Raw genomic sequence first — 19,560 nt, forward strand, 5'->3', positions numbered from 1 at the left:
GCAGTAAATAAATTTAATAACAATATTAGACCGCAATATTGTAGTTTCTGCAAGGAAACTAAAGAAACAGTGGACCACCTGGTTAACTGCTGCAAAAAGATTATAGACTGACTACAAACAAAGACATGACAAAGTAGCAACTATGGTGCATTAGAAGATCTGCAAGAGATACCATTTGCCTACAAGCAAGAACTGGTGGGACCATAAAATAAAATCACAATCATCATGACAATATTCAATTTCCCATCATTCACTATCAATCACACTTACTCTTGCCTTCCACATTTTACTATCTGTAACAACCCATTAAAACCTGTCAGAGAAGCTCACTATTCCAATAAGTAAATGATGAATTCCCCAGGTAGTGACCGCTTTGCAGCTTGCTACCTTTCAACTGATTATTCACAATCTATCCTTCTGCATGGATTTTTTAGCTGTTTGTTCCAAATTTTCCTCTACATCTTCGAGTCACCAAAGAACTATATTTGGAAACTGTTGCCAGAAGCATTCCCAGCTCCAAATCTACCATTAGATTTTTACACCTTTTACAAAGGTCCCATTGAACCTTTTTTACAGCCTCTACTTAGATATTCTAACCACAACCATGACTACTTCTGTTACTATAGTTCTGTGATGGTGAACCTATGGCACATGTGCCAGAGGTGGCACACAGAGCCCTCTCTGTGGGCACACATCCTGTTACCAGCCGCTCTTTGGGCTTCCAGCGTTCACATGCGTACTGGACAGTTGGTCTTCGTGCACACCAGAGTGCCAATAACCCAAAGTTCAGCTGGCCGATGTGCGCATGCTCCGGAGCACGCGAAGACCAGCTGGCCGGCGCACATGCACATCGTCCAGCTGGTCTTTGGGTTTCCGGTGCTCCGGCACATGCGTGCATTCCATTTTGGGCACTTGGTGCCGAAAAGGTTCGCTATCACGGCTAGCTAGGTAGCTTTGTGGCTTTGATGTTAATTTGGGGTGAGATGGGGCATTAGTTAGGCTAAGCCTTTTTTTCCCCACTGCCCAGAATCTGAGTAGAGGTGGTCTACAAATACTTTAAAATAAATAGATAGCCTTATGATAGCCTTATTAACTAAACATGCTCACAAAGCAGAGGCTTGGTTTTAGATAACTTCATAAATGCAAAACTGTGGGTAGGATTATAGTCTAGATCAGCTGCAGAAAGCACTTTATAGTGCTTTTCAGATGAAATAGTTATCTTAATTTGTCATATAATTTTTTTTCTAATCAGTAATATGAAGAGCAAACACTTGAATGAAATCTTTAATGAAATCTTTTAAGTTAATTCGATGTGTTTATGTACATTTAATTAAATATTATGGAATAAAGTTTAAAATGCTGTCTATGCCTTTTGAGGCAGTACTTACAAAACAGTACTTAAACCAAGAACATTCAAATTCAGTTTCTTTTTATACTCTGTTTTATGTTATCCAAGATGAAAATATTGGCTGGAAAGTTGTTTTAGTTGCAGCTTGCAAAGAACAGATTATGCAAGTATCTAGTTGAAACTCATGATCATCAATCAACTCTGTTTCACAAGATTATAGTGATGAAAGGATCAATTGTGTTTGTCCTTTTTAAAAATGTGTCTGGCATTTAAACTTGCCACTGGAGAAAATTAATATATGAAACGTGTGCTTGATGACATGGGAATTTGATTTGTAGTAATTTATGTAATAAATGTTCTGAGCAGTTCATTCATATGTTACATTTATTTAAAGAAACAAAAGCAATATTTTTTTTTTGTGGACAATTCTGCCAAAGTAAAATACATTCAAGGGCTATTGATTTCAAAAAAGAAATTTAAGCATATGTTAAACTGAATTCTCACTGAAATCAATAAAGTTAAAATACCCTCTTGTCTTAAAGTATTCTAAAATTATAAAATGTCAATTCAGGGAATCTCTTATTTATTTTATGTTTCTTCAATGGAACAAATAACTTTATGTGGATTTAGAAAGGAAATTGATACAATTCTGCCGTTTGCTTCTTCCTCCTCTATTAACTTATGCTGATTTCCCCAACCTTCCACACACAGTTTACAGGCACAAACCTAGTAGAGATTTATGAAATCATGCACAATGTGAAGAGAGTACATAGAATTTTATTTCCCTCTTTCCATAGTGATGATTTGATAAATACAATTATGGCATTGATTGTCTGTATGGGAAGAAAAATGAAAGAAACTATTTTTTAATGTAACAAATAGTTTACATTATGCTGCTCTAAGGGCAGATGAGGGAGTTGTGTTCATGCCATACTTCTCAGAAGTAGGAATTCACTGATTAGAATTGGGGCACTATATTTGAAGCCCTTTTATTTAATACTAAAACCTCATTTAAGTTTTTAACATTTACCACTTGTTTTTCTTTCTAGTATTATTTACTGCAGATTTCACTGAGAAGCTAACCTTGCCTATGGAGTACACTGTTTCAGAAGAAAGCAAAAATTACTTTAGCAGCATTTATAGCCAATGCAATTTTAATATGCATAAAGAAATATTTTGTGTTCAAAAGGAAGCTTTCATATTTTGCAGATTGGGAAACTAAATATAAAAATATTTAGAATAAAACATTTTCAGATATGCATGATACTAGTAAAATGAGACAAAATAACATTTGATTAATGAAGCAGTACTTTAAATGATATTTTTGAAATATTGTGGATGGATTATTAAAAATATTGTATGTTTTATTTCCTTTAAAGAAATAGATACTATAGAATTCTACATTAGAATGAAATGATACTAACTGAAATGATTACTTTTTAATCTTTGGAATGTCTGAATGATATACATGTTGGTTACATATTTGGATTCATATTTGATAATGGTAGTTAATATTGTAATTCTTAAATTAAAAGTAGAACTTACAAAGACATATGGAACTACTAATTTTCTTACAACATTTTTATCATCAAGAGTTATTTTTATGGAAAATTTTGCAAGTACAATAAGAAATGTAAGTAAATTGTAAAAATATATAGGTATACACACGAGCCATATGTATTCTGTGTCTGTGTGCGTGCATGTAATTATATTGGATAAATAAATTAATAATATATACAGAAGAAATGTAAGATATTTGTATTATTTAGTAACCAATAACAAGATCTGTAGTTTCTTGTATTATTTAGTAACCAATAACAAGATCTGTAGTTTCGAACTATAATTATTGGACTTTTAATAAACAGTAAATTCCATTGAATGTTCCTGTTATTCTTCCAATTGAACAAATCCTTTATATTGCTGAATTATCTACTACCAAATTTATATTTTCTACAGGTTTTCACACAATTTATTGCCATACTTTTTTTAGTCAAGATTTTTTTTTAATATATGAAAGGCTGAAAATTCAGATTCCTTATTTAAATATAGTATTGTTTTCCACAAGATTTAGATATTTAAAGTAACTTAATTTATTTTTCCAAATCCAAAAAGTAGTTTGCAGAGGAAAAAAATGGTATATGGCTTCTCATCTGTGATTCAGATGAATTCCCTTAATCACTCATTTTCTATTTTGTTGCTTGTTCAAAAGTTATTAATGTAACTGACTGAAAATATCATAACAACAAAGCATAAGAGCTTTTGCAAGCCATAAAACTTTTGTTTTTAAAATGGAAAGTACAGCAGGGAACATAAAACATAGTATACATAATAAAATATAAGTGCAAATTTGAATACCAAGTAGCCAGAGAAATGAAAATAAATTTGAGTGTAACCTAGATGAGGAGCAGGTGTGAAGAATCAGTGGGAGATTACCAGAGGCAGATATAAAGTTCCAGAGAAACAGGTTCATTACCATAAAAGTCAATTGGATGTGGTCTACTACTGAATTAATTTAGGGAGACTAAAAACAAAGTAGAATAGTACATTATTCAAAGTAGTAGGTGGCAAGTATCCAAGATTTGGGTATATTTATTTCGGAAGATTTAAATTGTGTTTATATTTAACTTTGGTTTCTCTAAACATATGAGATGTTCTGAGTTTTAATAATGAGTTTTATTAAGGTAAATTAGTAAAGTATCGATATTTTAATCAATGCATCTATTTTAGTATTGGCCATATTTGTTTTATTGCTGCTGTTGTGCTCATTTCAATGTATAGAGCTCATATCAGTTGGAACAGAATTTTTGAGAGAGAAAATGTGTGTGTGTGTGCCTATGTGTGTGTTTGTGTGAATACACACATGTATGCACACATATGTACATATACACAGACATGCACATAATGAAATCAGTAGTAGGGTGTGAATGATAGCTTCTGTGAAGCTAGACAACTCAGTTTTTTTTTATTTACATTGGAAACATTTTTCATTCTAATTGGTAAATAGCAACTTTAAAATACCATGTAAAATGTGTTTTTTATTAGAATTGGATGAATTCTGAATACTGCTATAGAAATCCAACTATAAGGAAATTCTTTACAGATGAATCTAAAATTTGAATGACCAACAGTTTCCTGACAACAAAATAGTTTTAAATAATATGTTCCTACATTTAGGAAAATATTTGGAAAAATCCTTTTGTTCTTTATACAGTATTTTAGAAGTTGCTGGGAATCAGGTGGCATATAAATTTAATTAATTATTATTAGAATGGCTTTTCTTTTTTGTTTATGAAAAAGAGGTAATGTGTTTATTTCAATCTATTGTTTGCTTTTCTGCAAAAAATTCTCATAAGGAATAAACATTGTGGATGTTCTTTTTTTTTCTGTGTCAGTATCCCAGAGAGCAACCAGACTGTCTTATTGACTTACCAGTTCAGTTTTCTTTTTCCTGGACTCCACAGGTAAGCAAGCATCCATTTGTTCCCTTGTGAAGTATGTATGTATTTTAGAAGATGTTAGGCTCATATCTAATATACAGTTTAAACAATTTCTACTTTATGAATTAATAATTCAATTAAATTAATCTTGAATGTAATATAAATGGTATAGTACCCAGTGAACCATAAAATGAGTTCCTGGTTTAAGAGTATGTTTGTATGTCAATTATTCACCATTTTGAATAAAATAAAATTGAAAGAAAGAAATAATTTTTCTTCCAGTGAATCTTATGGATGTATATCCAACAGTGTTCAATAGGAATTATTCACAAGCCAAATGATTACTGAACTTTTGTTTCATTAGTGTAACATTACTTCTAAATCCTATTCTGTGGTGACAAAATTATCTCCAATCTCATATTAATATTACTAAAAATAAACGGGTATAATCTGAGACACAGAGCTAGTTTGGTGTAGTGGCCAAAGTGCTAGACCAGAAACCCAGAAGATATAATTTCTGGCCCTCTAATAGGCATGCAAACCAGCTGGGTGACTTTGGGCTACTCATTGTGTGTGTGCGGGAGGGGTGGGGGGTTGCAGAAGATATGCTGCTTTGAATTGTACAAAAATAAAGGAGGATGTACATAGAATCTGAAAGCTGTAATAAAAACTGATAGTACAAGATGTACTTCTGGGGCAAAACAGATTAAAGTGTATGTGGGCTATTGACAACCTACCAGTTAGATGTTCAACGTTCAGAAAGCACTTTAGCAATATATAATTTCTGCTTCTAAGGCTATGGTAATTCAGATTCTGCAGTTTCTTGTTCAAGTTAATTGCAGTTTACTGGAAATTCTCATTGTTTCTTAATAGGTCTGATGACTTGAATGCAAGCATATCACAGTTTCTAAATCCTCAGCAAGCATTGCGGTGGCTTTAGAAATATTCTGTGAATATATAAAGATGACTTGGAACCTTTAATAAGATACACCTGAGACAGGCAGAAATAGTTACAAGATACAGCTAATCAGAAATTACTTATGACATAGTGAATACTATATCTTATCCTGGTAGAAAATGTTGCTAAAGATAGATTCTTGCAAACCATACTTTATTTTCACACAATTAAAAATCTGCTGCTGATGGGATGCCCCCCTCTGGCAAGAATGCAAAATGCTTAATTTTTCCATCCTTTTCATATACTGTATAATGAACATTTTTGGTATTGTTCTTACGCCATCGGTATAAAGAGAGCAGCACAAGAACAGAAAAGCTCATCTGTCTTCAGCCCTGATGCACACATACTTTTTAAATAAAGGCTGAAACACGTGGCTGTGTGCTATATGAAATTTCAAGATACTGAATGTTAAAATTACACAATAATTCATGCTCACTGTCTCACCCAAATTTCCAAAACCATGTGTTGGGTTTTATTTCTAATCAATGGACAATTGGCAGTGTAGTTCCCTTTTTCTTGAAAAAGCCAATTATAATTTACTCACCTTATTTGCTTTCTAGTTCACAATCACTTATGGTATCAAGCCTATGCCACTGGCCAACAGAGCCTTAAATTTCTAACCTGGTTGTAGCTTCAAAGCTGGATAATCTTTCTTTCTTTTTCCTGATGTAACCAGCCTTCTAATTCAGTAGCATCTGTTTTCTAAGCAAAATATAGTACATTAAGCTTTAAGACTGTCTACTATATTAATACAGGGACGCGGTGACTCAATGGCTAAGATGCTGAGCTTGTCGATTGAAAAGTCGGCAGTCCAGCGGTTCGAATCCCTAGTGCCATGTAACGGGGTAAGCTCCTGTTACTTGTCCCAGCTTCTGCCAACCTAGCAGTTTGAAAGCACATAAAAAATGCAAGTAGAAAAATAAGGGCCACCTTTGTTGGGAAGGTAACAGCGTTCCGTATGCCTTTGGCATTTAGTCATGCTGGCCACATGACAATGGAGACGTCTTCAGACAGCGCTGGCTCTGGCTCTGGCTTTGAAAAGGAGATGAGCACCGCCCCCTAGAGTCAGGAACGACTAGCACATATGTGCGAAGGGAACATTTACCTTTACCTTTACCTTACTATATTAATGTAAATTTGAAAAAAATTCTTTACACAGGTAAATTTTGTGAATATTTATGTCAGGATCTATTAAAACCTCTGATAATCTCATTCATTTTTTTAAAAGCCTCAACATCTTCATTAAAGTTTTCTTATTAATTTTATAAGCTGAACAAATACACTCTAATAAAAAAGCAAGCTGTTTAATTTTGACTTGTAATTGGTAAAAATAAGAACTATGTCCTAATTCTGTGTAAAAGTATTCATTATGTATATAGTTCGTTACCATGTTCAACAAATAAGAAGTTGGTGTGTATTGATGTACTGCATGTACTTCCTAACTGGTAGGATGTTGGCAACAATATATTGACTTGCAAGGTAGTCTGTGGAGATCCTAGCCTGCCAAAAATAGTATGAATATGCATGATTTCTTGGGAAATGCTACAAGACCCTGTGTGCTTCCTCGTTTCATAGTCAAATCAGCCTGATACATTTCATCCTGAGAAGATGGTTCCTACAGTGTTCTGAGCCAACCTATATAACATCATGTAGCTCAAAACCTTAATTAGACTTGTTAACCAGAATAGTGACAGAGTGTTGGTGTTACTTTACACTAAAGTCTCAACTTTTTAACATCCTGGTTATGCATTTTCTATCAAATACTGATGTAGGTAAGATATTCCACCCCAGCTATAGCTTTCCCCTGCTGTTCCAATAGGATCCATGAGTTATGAATTACCCCAAAGTCAAAGACATGAAGCTTTATTAGTATGGCATCCCTACCTAGAGCTATCATTAGGGCCATTCTGAACCAAGATGTTCATTTGGACAAAACTGTAGATTGTCTTACTGGTATTTAGCTAAGCTTGTGTTTGCCTGTCCAGATTTATAATCTCCAAAAAGCAGATATATACTTAAAACATTTCCAGCTTCATCTGGTTGGTGAAATATAACTGGGTAACCTTACCATATTAATGATACTGATTGTATAACAATACATGATCTTCTCTTACTAGCTCTTAAATAGTAGTAGGAAGAGAGCCAAACTCTGTGGCATCCATATTGTTCTCTCACTACTGTTAACTGAGGTACAAGTTGAGTCATACAGTAATAGTCCTTTCAGATCCTATATTACATATAGATAATCTAGCAAAATAGCATGATTAGTAATATTAGAAACGATGGTGAATTTTAACAGTACTAGGAGGAGACAAGATTCCTACATTCCAACTCCCAACAGAAGTCATCTGCTAGAGTGACTGATGCTGGTTCAATCTTATGCCAAACTGTGATTGAGAGGTATGTACAGTAGCTAATTTGATTCTCTGCCAATAAAACCTACCCAGAAAAAGAAAGTCGGGAGATAGAAGGCAGCATGTCACTCAGATGTCAAAAAAATTGAGAAAACTCTTGTCTAGTCCAATCCAATTCAGCCCTACTGGAGTTGAGTAATAAATTTCACATCCTCTCCCTGGAAGAAAACATGCAGGCATATAAAGAAGGGACTTTATCAAGTATTCCAGTAGCAAGAAGGAAAGTAGCCAAGATTTTCCCAAAGAAAAAATGGCATGTGTTGGTGATAAGTGACTTACTTTTTAAAGAAACAAAATCAGCAATTTGTAGACCAGACCAATCTATCAAGGGAGGTATGTTGTCTCCCAGGTACAAAGATGTAGCAGAGAGGCTTACCAAAATAATGAAGCTCACCAATTATGCCTTTCTACTCTTTCATGTTGGGAAAAATGACACAACAAAGAGCCTGAAAACAATATCAAGGACTTACGAACAGCTAAGCATGAAAGACAAAAAGGACATACTAAGTTCTCATCTGTACTTCCTATGGAAGGTCATCATCCAATGGGGGAGCAGAGGATTCTAGAAGTAAACTGCTGGCCCAAGAAATGGTGCCGTACAGAGAACTTTGGGTTCCTAGACCATGGTTTAGATTACCTACAGGAAGGGCTTTGGCAGGGAATGGACTACACCTCAGAAGAACTGGGAAGAATGTGTTTGGAAAACAGTTGTCTCAGTTTATCCAAAGGGCCGGGTGTATTATCAAGAGCATGTTGTCCAGATCATTTGCAGTAGTCGTTTCACTTAAATTTTGTAGATGAGATTAGTATTTCACAGTAAGGGAAACTTCCATTCATATATAAACGATTCCACATTGTTGGTTAAAGAACTGGAATGATTGTCAGTGAATATTAGATAGATTGTAGGACACAGTGAGAAGGAATCTGAAAACTAATATATCAAATACCAAGGTAGTCATATTTGACAAAGAAAAGTGACTGAACAATTGCAAGTTATATGTAAACAGCAAAAAACACAGCAAGTAGATAGATTTGTCTATCTTAGTAGAAATTGGCAAAAGATGGGAAAATCGAGACTTTTAAGTTAGACAAATGCTAGTAAAAAGATAATAGATAAAGTGTGGTCTGTTGCAAGGAATGAATAAGTATCAAATAAGTGAAAACAAGTGAGTGTAATGAGTTGTGTTTATTTTTGTTTTGTTATTTCTTACTTCTTTTTTGCACTTTGCGCAGCATTGCTTATGCCCAAAGGGATGTATGTATTAACTGATACACAGGTTAACTTTTTTCCCAAAATTAAAAGATTTGTATATGTTCAGTGAGCTATTCGTTGGCAGATTCTCATTTTTTCTTAGTATTATGTATATTCAGCATATATATTCTAACATTTGATGGGTATTTAATTCTAACAATTGTAGGTCATCTTAATGAAAATGTTGACAGGATCCTTAACTCAAAGAGGACAAATGTCAAAATTTGAATACTAGCACAGAACTTATTTTAAGAGAATCTAAATAGATTTCAGATATAATAATTGATTTCCCCCTAACATCTGTTTCTCATTTTGTGTTCTACCAGTACTTTTGGACTCAAAGCTTGATGGTGGTTCTCCCCCCTCTTGCTTTTTATATAATAATAGACATGGCTTTATGGCGTCTGTATTAAAAATGGGTAATTTTCCTTATGGTCCCTGTCTTCCTGCTGGGTTGATAATGTTTTGATGTATTTTTCTTGTGCTCTGATGAGAGGTCTGCTGCTGCTGCTCTGACATATTCATTTGGATGAATAATTATAACGTGCACAATGTCAAGCTGAAGATGGTAGGGTTTTGTGCATCATGACAAGCCTAGTAGCCAGTGCAGGTGTCTCACAGCAGGATCAGCAGCAGCCAGTGGATTCTGGTGCAGAGGAGACATTTTAAAATAGTCAGAAATCGGTACCAAGGGCAAGGCTGCTGCCATTGTTCCAGTTGCCATATATACAGAGCTTTCCAGTGACAAGTCCCAGTACAACTACTTACTTCAGTTACAGACTTTCTTTTGTCTAATTAGCAAAATTCATTTGCTGTCTATTTCATTTTTTAACATGTCCAATTACTGCAGGTATTTATTCATGGGTTAAGGCACTGCTTTTTCCTTTGAATTTTTAGTCAGATTAGTTCTACTAAAATAGATAATACTGTATTTTTTAAAGAAGCATGGAGGATTTCTACCTTTGATGACTAAGTCTTCAGTGAAATTATTGAATATTAAATCAATAATATATACAACATGTTTGACAGCCGGAGATGTTTAATTGAAATCTGGTACTAATTTTTTTGGTCAACGTGTGAATCAGGAGAAATACTGGAGAAAGGGTTCCAGTTCAAGTAAATGACAAAAAGAAATAATTTTCCAAGCAAATGTGAAAAAAGAATAAATTAATAGCAATCTTGAGGGTTATCTAATCCATATTCTTGCTGGATTCTTCTGGACCTGTTTAGTATAGTATGTTTTCTTTTGTTTTTTTATTTAGTGTTCCAACCAATGTAATGGATAATTCCTATCTAGTAAGTCTTTTGCACCATTATTTAGTTTAAAAGAATATTTTCATATAAGCTTCTGTCAGTGGTCTTTTACCTTAAGTTATGTGGCTTGGTATCCAAAAGAATTATTGCAAAACATGAAAGCATTTACAGATTAATGGATTGTGAAGCACAAATGCTGTTTAAGATGTTATTATGAATATGAATAATGAATACGTTGGTAATAGCAGGTATATCTCCTAGCATTGATTTTTGATGTAAGCTTAGATGGAAAAGCTGTTGTTTTTTAAAGGCAGACTTTTCAATATTATACTTTTTTAAATTAGTCATTCATCTAGTAATATGCCAATCAGTTTGGAAGCAAGATATGGTAGAGTGGCCTCTACATAGTTGGAGACTTTCCTAGTATAAATTTTAAATAAAAGAGTTTTTTTTAAATCCCACAAAATTATCATACAAGGTAATTGTTCGCTTATAAAATGCTGATGGAAACTGAGCCAATAAACCTTTGACCATGCTGGGAACTGCAATTGCAGCATCTCTGAAGGGCACCAAATTGAAAAGATGGTGGTGGTGGACAAGAGCTGAACAAATAGAAAACATGCAGGAGTGTGAATTTGTTAGTTCAAACCAGTCTTGTCTTGTCTCAGACAGGAATTGCTATAAATCCTAATTATTTTGATGATCCTTTTGAGTGCATTTCTCCTCAGGGAGAAGGGCGGTATATAAATTTAAAATAAATAAATAAATAAATAAAATAAATACAGCTCCATTATAACTTTTGAAATGTGAGCATACGTTAAAGAAATTTTAAAAATCCAAGTAAATTGACAGACCATCTCCTGCCTGTTTTTTGTACCCACCCCATCCAGTCTGGCAGGAGGGGCATGGTCCAGCTCCCATCTGCTAAGGGGTGTCAGCTGACAATGTCCACACTCTTTTCAGCAGGGGTATCTGCGCTGTATCATTCTTTTGGGGATTAGATTGGTGATGTTTGGTTTCCAGAAGGCCTTAAACACTTGACTCCATGGTCAAGCCTGGGGCCCTAAGTGTGTGCCCAACATGATAGTGGTTCAAGTAAGCAGAGATATACATGATGTTAAAACTTCATCTATTCATACATCCATGTTGGCCAATTATATGTGAATTTTTTCCAGATTCAAAGTGCTAAAATTTTATGACATGATTTTCTAGTTTTTTAATATAAAGAAAGAGTAAGCAATATCGATTTATTAAACCTGCAATAAGATAAATCAGTGATGTGCAACATGTCCCCTGAGCCACATATGTGATCCTCAGCATATTGAAGTGATAATGATGTTATTCATTCAATCTTGCCCGATTCTTGGCAATTCTATGGGCCAGGTCTCTCCACATCTTCTGATCTTGTACAACTTCTTTGAGTTTCTCTATGTCAGTGATGGCTAACCTTTTTGCCGTCACGTGCCAAAAGCGGGGGGAGCACAGGAAGGTCGCAAGTGCCCACACCCATAATTCAATGCACCTCGACCCCCTCATGCGCCTGCGACCCCCCTGCACTCCCCCCCGCTTTTGGCACGGTGGGCACCGTGGGTCCATTTTTTGCCCTCCCCAGGCTCCAGAGGCTTTCTTGGAGCCTGGGGAGGGTGAAAATGGTGTTCCCCACCCCCCGGAGGCCCTCTGGAGGCCGGAAACGGCCCATTTCCCAACTTCCAGTGGGCGTGGAAGGCCCGAAAATCAGATGGCTGGCATGTGCATGCACATGCGCGCTGTAGCTGAGCTAGGGCAATGCAAACGTGCCCACAATGACATAGGTTCGCCATCACAGCTCTATGTTCTGGATGGTGTCAGCTTTGATGGTGTTCCAGCCATCGTATTTTTGGTGGCCTGGTTTCCTTTTACTGCTAACTCTTCCAAATATAATTGCTTTCTACACTGAATCCCCTGCATGACAGGGCTACTATAAGTAAGATGCAATTTCATGATTTTGCCTTCTAGTGACAGGTTTGATGTTTTGATCTCATACTGGAATAATACCAGTATTGAACTTCGATGGCAAAATAACCAAACTTTCACCTGTGTGTTTCCTCCCCAACCCCCAAAATAGAGGATACTAATGTTAGTGTGGGATCCTTATGAGGCAACAACTCCTATCCTGTGGTGGCTGCTACAGCTTTGTTTAATACTAGTTATAGTTTAATGTCAGTTATTTCTCTCGAGAGATAATGATGAGGGAGAAGAAGAAATGAATGTTGTTGTTTTTTAAGGGACCAGTAGGGCATCTATTTCAGCTTTTCATATTTTTTTTAGGAAACAAAGTCCCATCACCATTCATAAAAACTAAATTTTTGAAAATCAGTTTCAAAAATGGCAACTTCAGACTATTTTTTAAGATTTAAATATAGTTTGTCTTCCAGAAGCTCTTGCTCTTATTCTAATCATCTTTGCATTTATAGGAGAAAAAAAAAATCTTCCTGCCAAATTTCCCCCTTCCATTCTTGTAATGTTCCACTTGTAACCCAATTGTTTTTTGCAGCATTCTTTAAAGATTCCCAGGTCTCGTGTTCCATAAAATAAGAATTGGTTGTTAAGAAAAGAGTTAGGGTTGCTTCAGATTTCTGCCTTTGGATTACTTTTTGGTTTTTTCTCTCTCATTCTATTCATTCATGTCTGATTCTCAAAGACTGCCTGGACAAGCCCCCACAAGTTTTCTTTGCAAAGTTTTTCAGAAGTGGTTTGCTTTCTTCCTAGGGCTAAGAGAGTCACTGGTCCAAGATGGTTCCAGATGGAGCTTGGGCCAATCCCGGAGGTTCTGGCTCACGCCTCATCTGGGGACCTAGTGGCCGCCTGGGATAGGGCGGCGGCTGGAGCCCTGGATCGAGTCGTGCCTTTGCGGCCTCTGACCCGGCGCCGATCTCGCCTGGCTCCTTGGTTCACCGAGGAGCTGAGGGAGATGAAGCGCCAGAAAAGACGCCTAGAGAGCTGTTGGAGGGCTAGTCTTTCTGAATCTGACCGAACACTGGTAAGATCTCATATTAGGAGTTACCTAGTGGCGATAAAAGCAGCAAAATGTACTCATTTTACTGCTCTTATTGCGTCATCAGATAATCGCCCGGCCACCCTGTTTAGGGTGACCCGCTCCCTGCTTCGCCAGGAAGCGCGGGAGGACCCCTTGGAGGGAAGAGCCGAGGATTTTGTTCAGTATCTGTATGACAAAATCACTCAGATTCGGGCAGGTCTGGACTCTGACGGGATAGATCCAGCGAGGGTGACGGAGACAGGTCTTGAGACTGTTATCTGGGATGAGTTTGATCCTGTGACCCCAGATGACGTGGACAGGATTCTGGGTAGATTGAACGCGACCACATGTTTGTTGGACCCGTGTCCCTCCTGGTTAGTGCTGGCTTCCCGGGAGGTGACGCGAGGCTGGCTCCAGGGGATTATAAATGCTTCGTTGGGTGAGGGTGTCTTTCCCGCCGCCTTGAAAGAGGCGGTGGTAAGGCCTCTCCTCAAGAAGCCTTCCCTGGACCCGGCAGTATTGGCTAATTATCGTCCAGTCTCCAACCTTTGCTTCGTTGCGAAGGTTGTTGAGAGTGTGGTTGCGCGACAGCTACCCCAGTACCTGGATGAAGCGTCGTATCTAGATCCGTTCCAGTCGGGCTTCAGGCCTGGGTACAGCACGGAAACGGCATTGGTCGCGTTGGTTGATGATCTCTGGAGGGCTCGGGACAGGGGTTGTTCCTCTGTCCTGGTCCTGTTAGACCTCTCAGCGGCTTTTGATACCATCGACCATGGTATCATGCTGCACCGGCTGGAAGGGTTGGGGGTGGGAGGCACCGTTTTACGGTGGTTCTCCTCCTTTCTCTCTGACCGGTTGCAGTCTGTGTTGACAGGGGGGCAGAGATCGACCCCGAGGCCCCTTATATGTGGGGTGCCGCAGGGATCGGTTCTCTCGCCCCTTCTGTTCAACATTTATGTAAAGCCGCTGGGCGAGATCATCCGTGGTTTCGGGGTGAAGTACCATCTGTACGCTGATGACACCCAGCTGTACATCTCCACCCCGGACCACCCCAACGATGCCCTTGAAGTGATGTCCCAGTGCCTGGAGGCCGTACGGATCTGGATGGGGAGAAACGGGCTCAGGCTCAACCCATCCAAGACCGAGTGGCTGTGGTTTCCGACGTCCCGATATAGTCAGCTGGCGCCATCGCTGGCTATTGGGGGCGAATCATTGGCCCCCACGGAAAGGGCTCGTAACTTGGGCGTCCTCCTGGACTCACGGCTGTCTTTAGAAGAGCACTTGACGGCCGTGACCGGGAGGATTTTTCATCAGGTTCGCCTGATTCGCCAGTTGCGTCCCTTTCTAGATCGGGACTCGTTACGCACAGTCACTCATGCCCTCGTCACCTCTCGTCTGGACTATTGTAATGCTCTCTACATGGGGCTCCCCTTGAGGTGCACCCGGAGACTCCAACTGGCGCAGAGTGCGGCCGCGCGGGTGGTTATGGGAGCAACATGGAGCTCCCATGTAACACCTCTCCTGCGCGAGCTGCACTGGCTCCCGGTGGTCTTCCGGGTGCGCTTCAAGGTTCTGGTTACCACCTTTAAAGCGCTCCATGGCTTGGGACCTGGTTACTTACGGGACCGCCTACTACCATCATCAGCCTCCCACCGACCAGTACGCTCCCACAGAGAGGGGCTCCTCCAGGTGCCGTCGGCCAAACAATGTTGGCTGTCGGCCCCTAGGGGGAGAGCCTTCTCTGTGGGGGCACCGACGATCTGGAATGAGCTCCCCCCAGAGATACGGAGGATTCCGGATCTGCGCACCTTCCGCCGCGAGTTGAAGACGCTTTTATTTCATCAAGCTGGCCTCGCCTAAATCTTCTCCCTTTTAAGTGTAAATTCTAAATTTTAATGGATTTTAAAATATGGGTATTTTAAATTATGGGTATTAATTCAGCCAAATTTATTTAATTCATTTTATTCGATTTTAAATTTTGTATATCTATGTGTTTTATTTCATGGCTGTGCACCGCCCTGAGTCCTTCGGGAGTAGGGTGGTATAGAAATTCAATAAAATAAAATAAAATAAAAAATAAATGGTCACCCAGTATGCTTTTGCCCAATGCAGGATTAGAGCTCACCTTTCTCAGTTTCTAGTCTGATGCCTTAACCAATCTGTTTTCTCAAATTTACTTACCATTGAGTTTAACATACAGGTGAACATTTTCTTCCTCTTACCAATATGCCCTTAGAACTTTGGGGGGAATTTTTAAAAAAGTGGATATAGGATCCTGCGTGCTCTGAAATTATTGGAGAAAAGAATTTTGGGCTGCATGCAGATACACTAAATGGAGCAGAATGTCCTGAAGTAGAAAAAGAACAGAAAAGTTCTTTATCCTACTCTAGCAATCTACTCCATTTCTCTTAACAGGCTCAAGCTCAACCCTTCCAAGACTGAGTGGCTGTGGCTCCTGGCATCCCGATATAGTCAGTTGACTCCATCACTGACTATTGGGGGCGAGTCGTTGGCCCCCACAGAGAGGGCTCGCATCTGGGAGTCCTCCTGGATATGCAGCTGTCCTTGGAGGAACATCTGACGGCTGTAACCAGGGGGACCTTTTGTCAGGTTCGCCTGATTCGCCAGTTGTGGCCCTTTCTTGATCGGGGTTCCCTGTGCACAGTCACTCATGCCTTCGTCACCTCTCGCCTTGACTACTGCAACGCTCTCTACATGGGGCTCCCCTTGAGGAGCACCCGGAGGCTCCAGCTGGTCCAGAACACAGCAGCGCGGGTAGTGACGGGAGCAGCATGGCGCTCCCATGTAACACCGCTCCTGCGTGAGCTGCACTGGCTCCGGGTGGTCTTCCGGGTGTGCTTCAAGGTGTTGGTTATCACCTTTAAAGCGCTCCATGGCATAGGGCCTAGCTATCTTCGAGACCGCCTGCTGCTACCGACGACCTCCCATTGACCCGTGCGCTCCCACAGAGAGGGCCTCCTCGTGGTGCCATCAGCCAAACAGTGCAGGCTGGTGACCCCCAGGGGGAGGGCCTTCTCTGTGGGGGCACCTACCCTCTGGAATCAGCTGCCCCCAGAGATAAGGAGAATCCAAGACCTCAGTGCCTTCCGCCGTGCCCTTAAAACCCATTTTTTCAAGCAAGCCGGGCTGGCTTAAGAAGAAATTTTTAAATGTTTTAATTGGTAGTGAGTTTTAATTGGGCCAAATTTATATATCTTTTAATTGTTTTTAATATTTGTACTGCATGTTTTTTAATTTTGGCTGTACACCGCCCTGAGTCCTCAGGGAGAAGGGCGGTATAGAAATTTAAAATAAAATAAAAAAATAAAAATAAAATTAAGAATTCATGAAATGTCTATACCTTTTCTAGAATTATCTTCCAAATTTTATGGATTTTCCTCTTCCTGTGCCTTATTTTAAAATACAATGTGTTCAATAGAGCTTCACTAGCACTACTGTTTTAGAGAAATGCATATAGTTATTTTCATATTAGTTTGAGTGGGAGGGACAATGTATATCAAAGTTTATTCACTGCCTTGAGATAAAGTTACAGGGTAACTATAAATATGCTAAGTAAATAACACAATCTTATCTTAAAAATCATGAGGCAGCAGATTGGCTATTTCATTATTGAATCTCTTGCCATGGAACACATGTAAATTATTTAAAGGGAATATGTACAGAAACGATCTAATTGAAGTGTAAAATTAGGAATAAATTCTTTATAATTTGCATGACAAAGTAGTGTAAATGTTTTTAACATAGAGATTCAGCTATGCATATGGAAAGGCAACTACAACATCAATGAAACATGCAAATAAGATCAGATGAGCAGATCACTCTAAGATTTTGCTACCTTTCAAGGAACATCACTGGAAAATTGCAATTAGTATTAAAATTAATTGGATTTCAAAATTCTAATCCCTTGGTGTCTCTTTATTTTTACTAAAAATTCCTTTGAATTCCCTAAAGAAAAAGATAAAAATGGCTATTAAAAGGATTTGTCTGTATACGAGGTAGGAAAATGTAAAAAATCAAAATGGAAAGCAACTGTTGCAAGTACCAGAAAATTATGCTATTAATTTAAGTGTCATCAGAGCACAAAAGATCACATTCCAAGACAGTGTGAAAATTATTAAAATACTGGAAATAATAGTACTTAAGATGAAGATATTATGCTGTAAGATCTGGTTAAGTGACTGACACTATTATATCACTTCAGGTATTATAAAAGTAACAAAATGCTTTTAAAGATAATAAGCGTTACATTTTGAGATTGGCAGTATTCACACTTTTCTGCTTAAGTGCTTTCTCACTTTAATATAATTTAATAACAGCAGGGAGAATAAATCCAACATGTTCTTACTCAAGCTCTCTCCTTCCTTTTAAAAATATTTTCAAGTGTGTAAAATCCTAAAAACTCACCTGAGCAATTTTTATACCATCCACAACTTTTTTTTTTTGACATTTTGAAGAAAATGGATGAAAAGATCCATGTTTGTATATTCCTCATAAAAGTATAATTTTTGCTTTGCTTATTAAACACATTCCACTGCTAAAACACTAGGCTTCTTTCTGTTGTAACTGGGGGGAAAAGTTTGGTGTTCTCTGTTTTGGAGATGTGCATGCTATACAATTTCCCCTGGTTAATCCTGGATTTCAGAATCTCTTGTTTATTTAGAAATGTGTTAGATTTCATGAGGAAAAATTAGAAAAAATAGGCTCCAATTATTGTTACATGTTTAAATAGAGACATACTGGATTTGCAGTACATTTTTTAGTTGTTTTAGCATTTAAAATTACTTGGAATTTTGCATGTGAATAATTTTAAGGTGCTTTGCAAAAATAAAGCTGCAAGTTACTTCCTTATTAATTCACAGGGATTCTTCATTAAATACAAAAGAACCTACTTGTTACATGATTGTACTATGAATAGTTTTAAGTTTAAATGTAAAAAAGAAGAAATATTTTAAAAGAGGTTTAAAAAGTGAATGTTTTTAAAAAGGGATTAAAAGATTAATTGTAATATACATATATAATTATACATGTATGCATTATGTATAATTGTAATATATATGTGTTTTATAATTGTGTGCTGGATTTTGAAAAGTTGAAACAGTTAATAAACTGTACTTCTGTATTGCTTTCTTAAAGGCCACTTATAATATTTCCTTCCATATTAGAGTTCCTTACTGAGCATTCACAGTCAGTTCTTGGCAGCATTAGAATCACTGAAGGAGTTTTGGGATGTTCTAGATGAAATTGATGAGAAGACCTGGGTCCTTGAGCCAGAGAAACCCACAAGGAGCTCCACAAGGCGAAGGATTGCAATTGGTAGGAATTAAAAAAGACAACTGCTTAGGGACTTTAGTGGTTAAGGATTAAACAAAACTTTAAGAAGTCATGTTTCTACAAAAGGACCTTTTTTCTCCTGTTAGACATAACGTCAAAATTTAGATTATGACTTCACTGAGGAAGAAACCTCTCATTCTCCCTGGTATTATATTTTATGTATTATGTATAGTTAGTAATCCTAATAGTAATAACAACTGTTTACACAGCTTCTCAAACTGGGTCATAACTTCCAGCTGGTTTATATTCTACTTTTTTTGTGGGATGTGTCTTTAAAAAAAAAAAAGGTTATAGACAACTGCCCACTCCTGTATTGCTTGGACAAGTTTTATCCCCTCTAGTCCACTGAAACTAAGCTACAACTATTATTTTCAGGAAAACTTTAATTTTGGAAGACATATACATATACCATACTTGCTACATTTTCAGATCAGCTGATATAGTACAGAAGGAAAAGTTTCCTAATATATCCCCTCATGTAATTTTTGTGAATATGTGAACTAACTATATTTAATTACTGTATTTTTAT

At 37.7% G+C, this 19,560-nt stretch overlaps 1 protein-coding gene across 1 annotated transcript in view; it reads left to right on the plus strand.

The window, feature by feature from the left end:
* The window catches only part of FANCL (FA complementation group L), a 48,022-nt gene that overhangs the window by 19,489 nt on the left and 8,973 nt on the right, over positions 1 to 19,560 (plus strand). The window contains exons 7-8 of the mRNA XM_070947506.1: positions 4,741 to 4,809; positions 18,863 to 19,013. Coding sequence (XP_070803607.1) covers positions 4,741 to 4,809; positions 18,863 to 19,013 — 220 coding nt within the window. The remainder of the gene's footprint in view (positions 1 to 4,740; positions 4,810 to 18,862; positions 19,014 to 19,560) is intronic.

Source organism: Pituophis catenifer, unplaced genomic scaffold (genome assembly GCF_029215685.1).
Source record: "Pituophis catenifer annectens isolate HBS135680 unplaced genomic scaffold, rPitCat1.0.hap2 SCAF_1, whole genome shotgun sequence".
NCBI classification, from domain to species: domain Eukaryota; kingdom Metazoa; phylum Chordata; class Lepidosauria; order Squamata; family Colubridae; genus Pituophis; species Pituophis catenifer.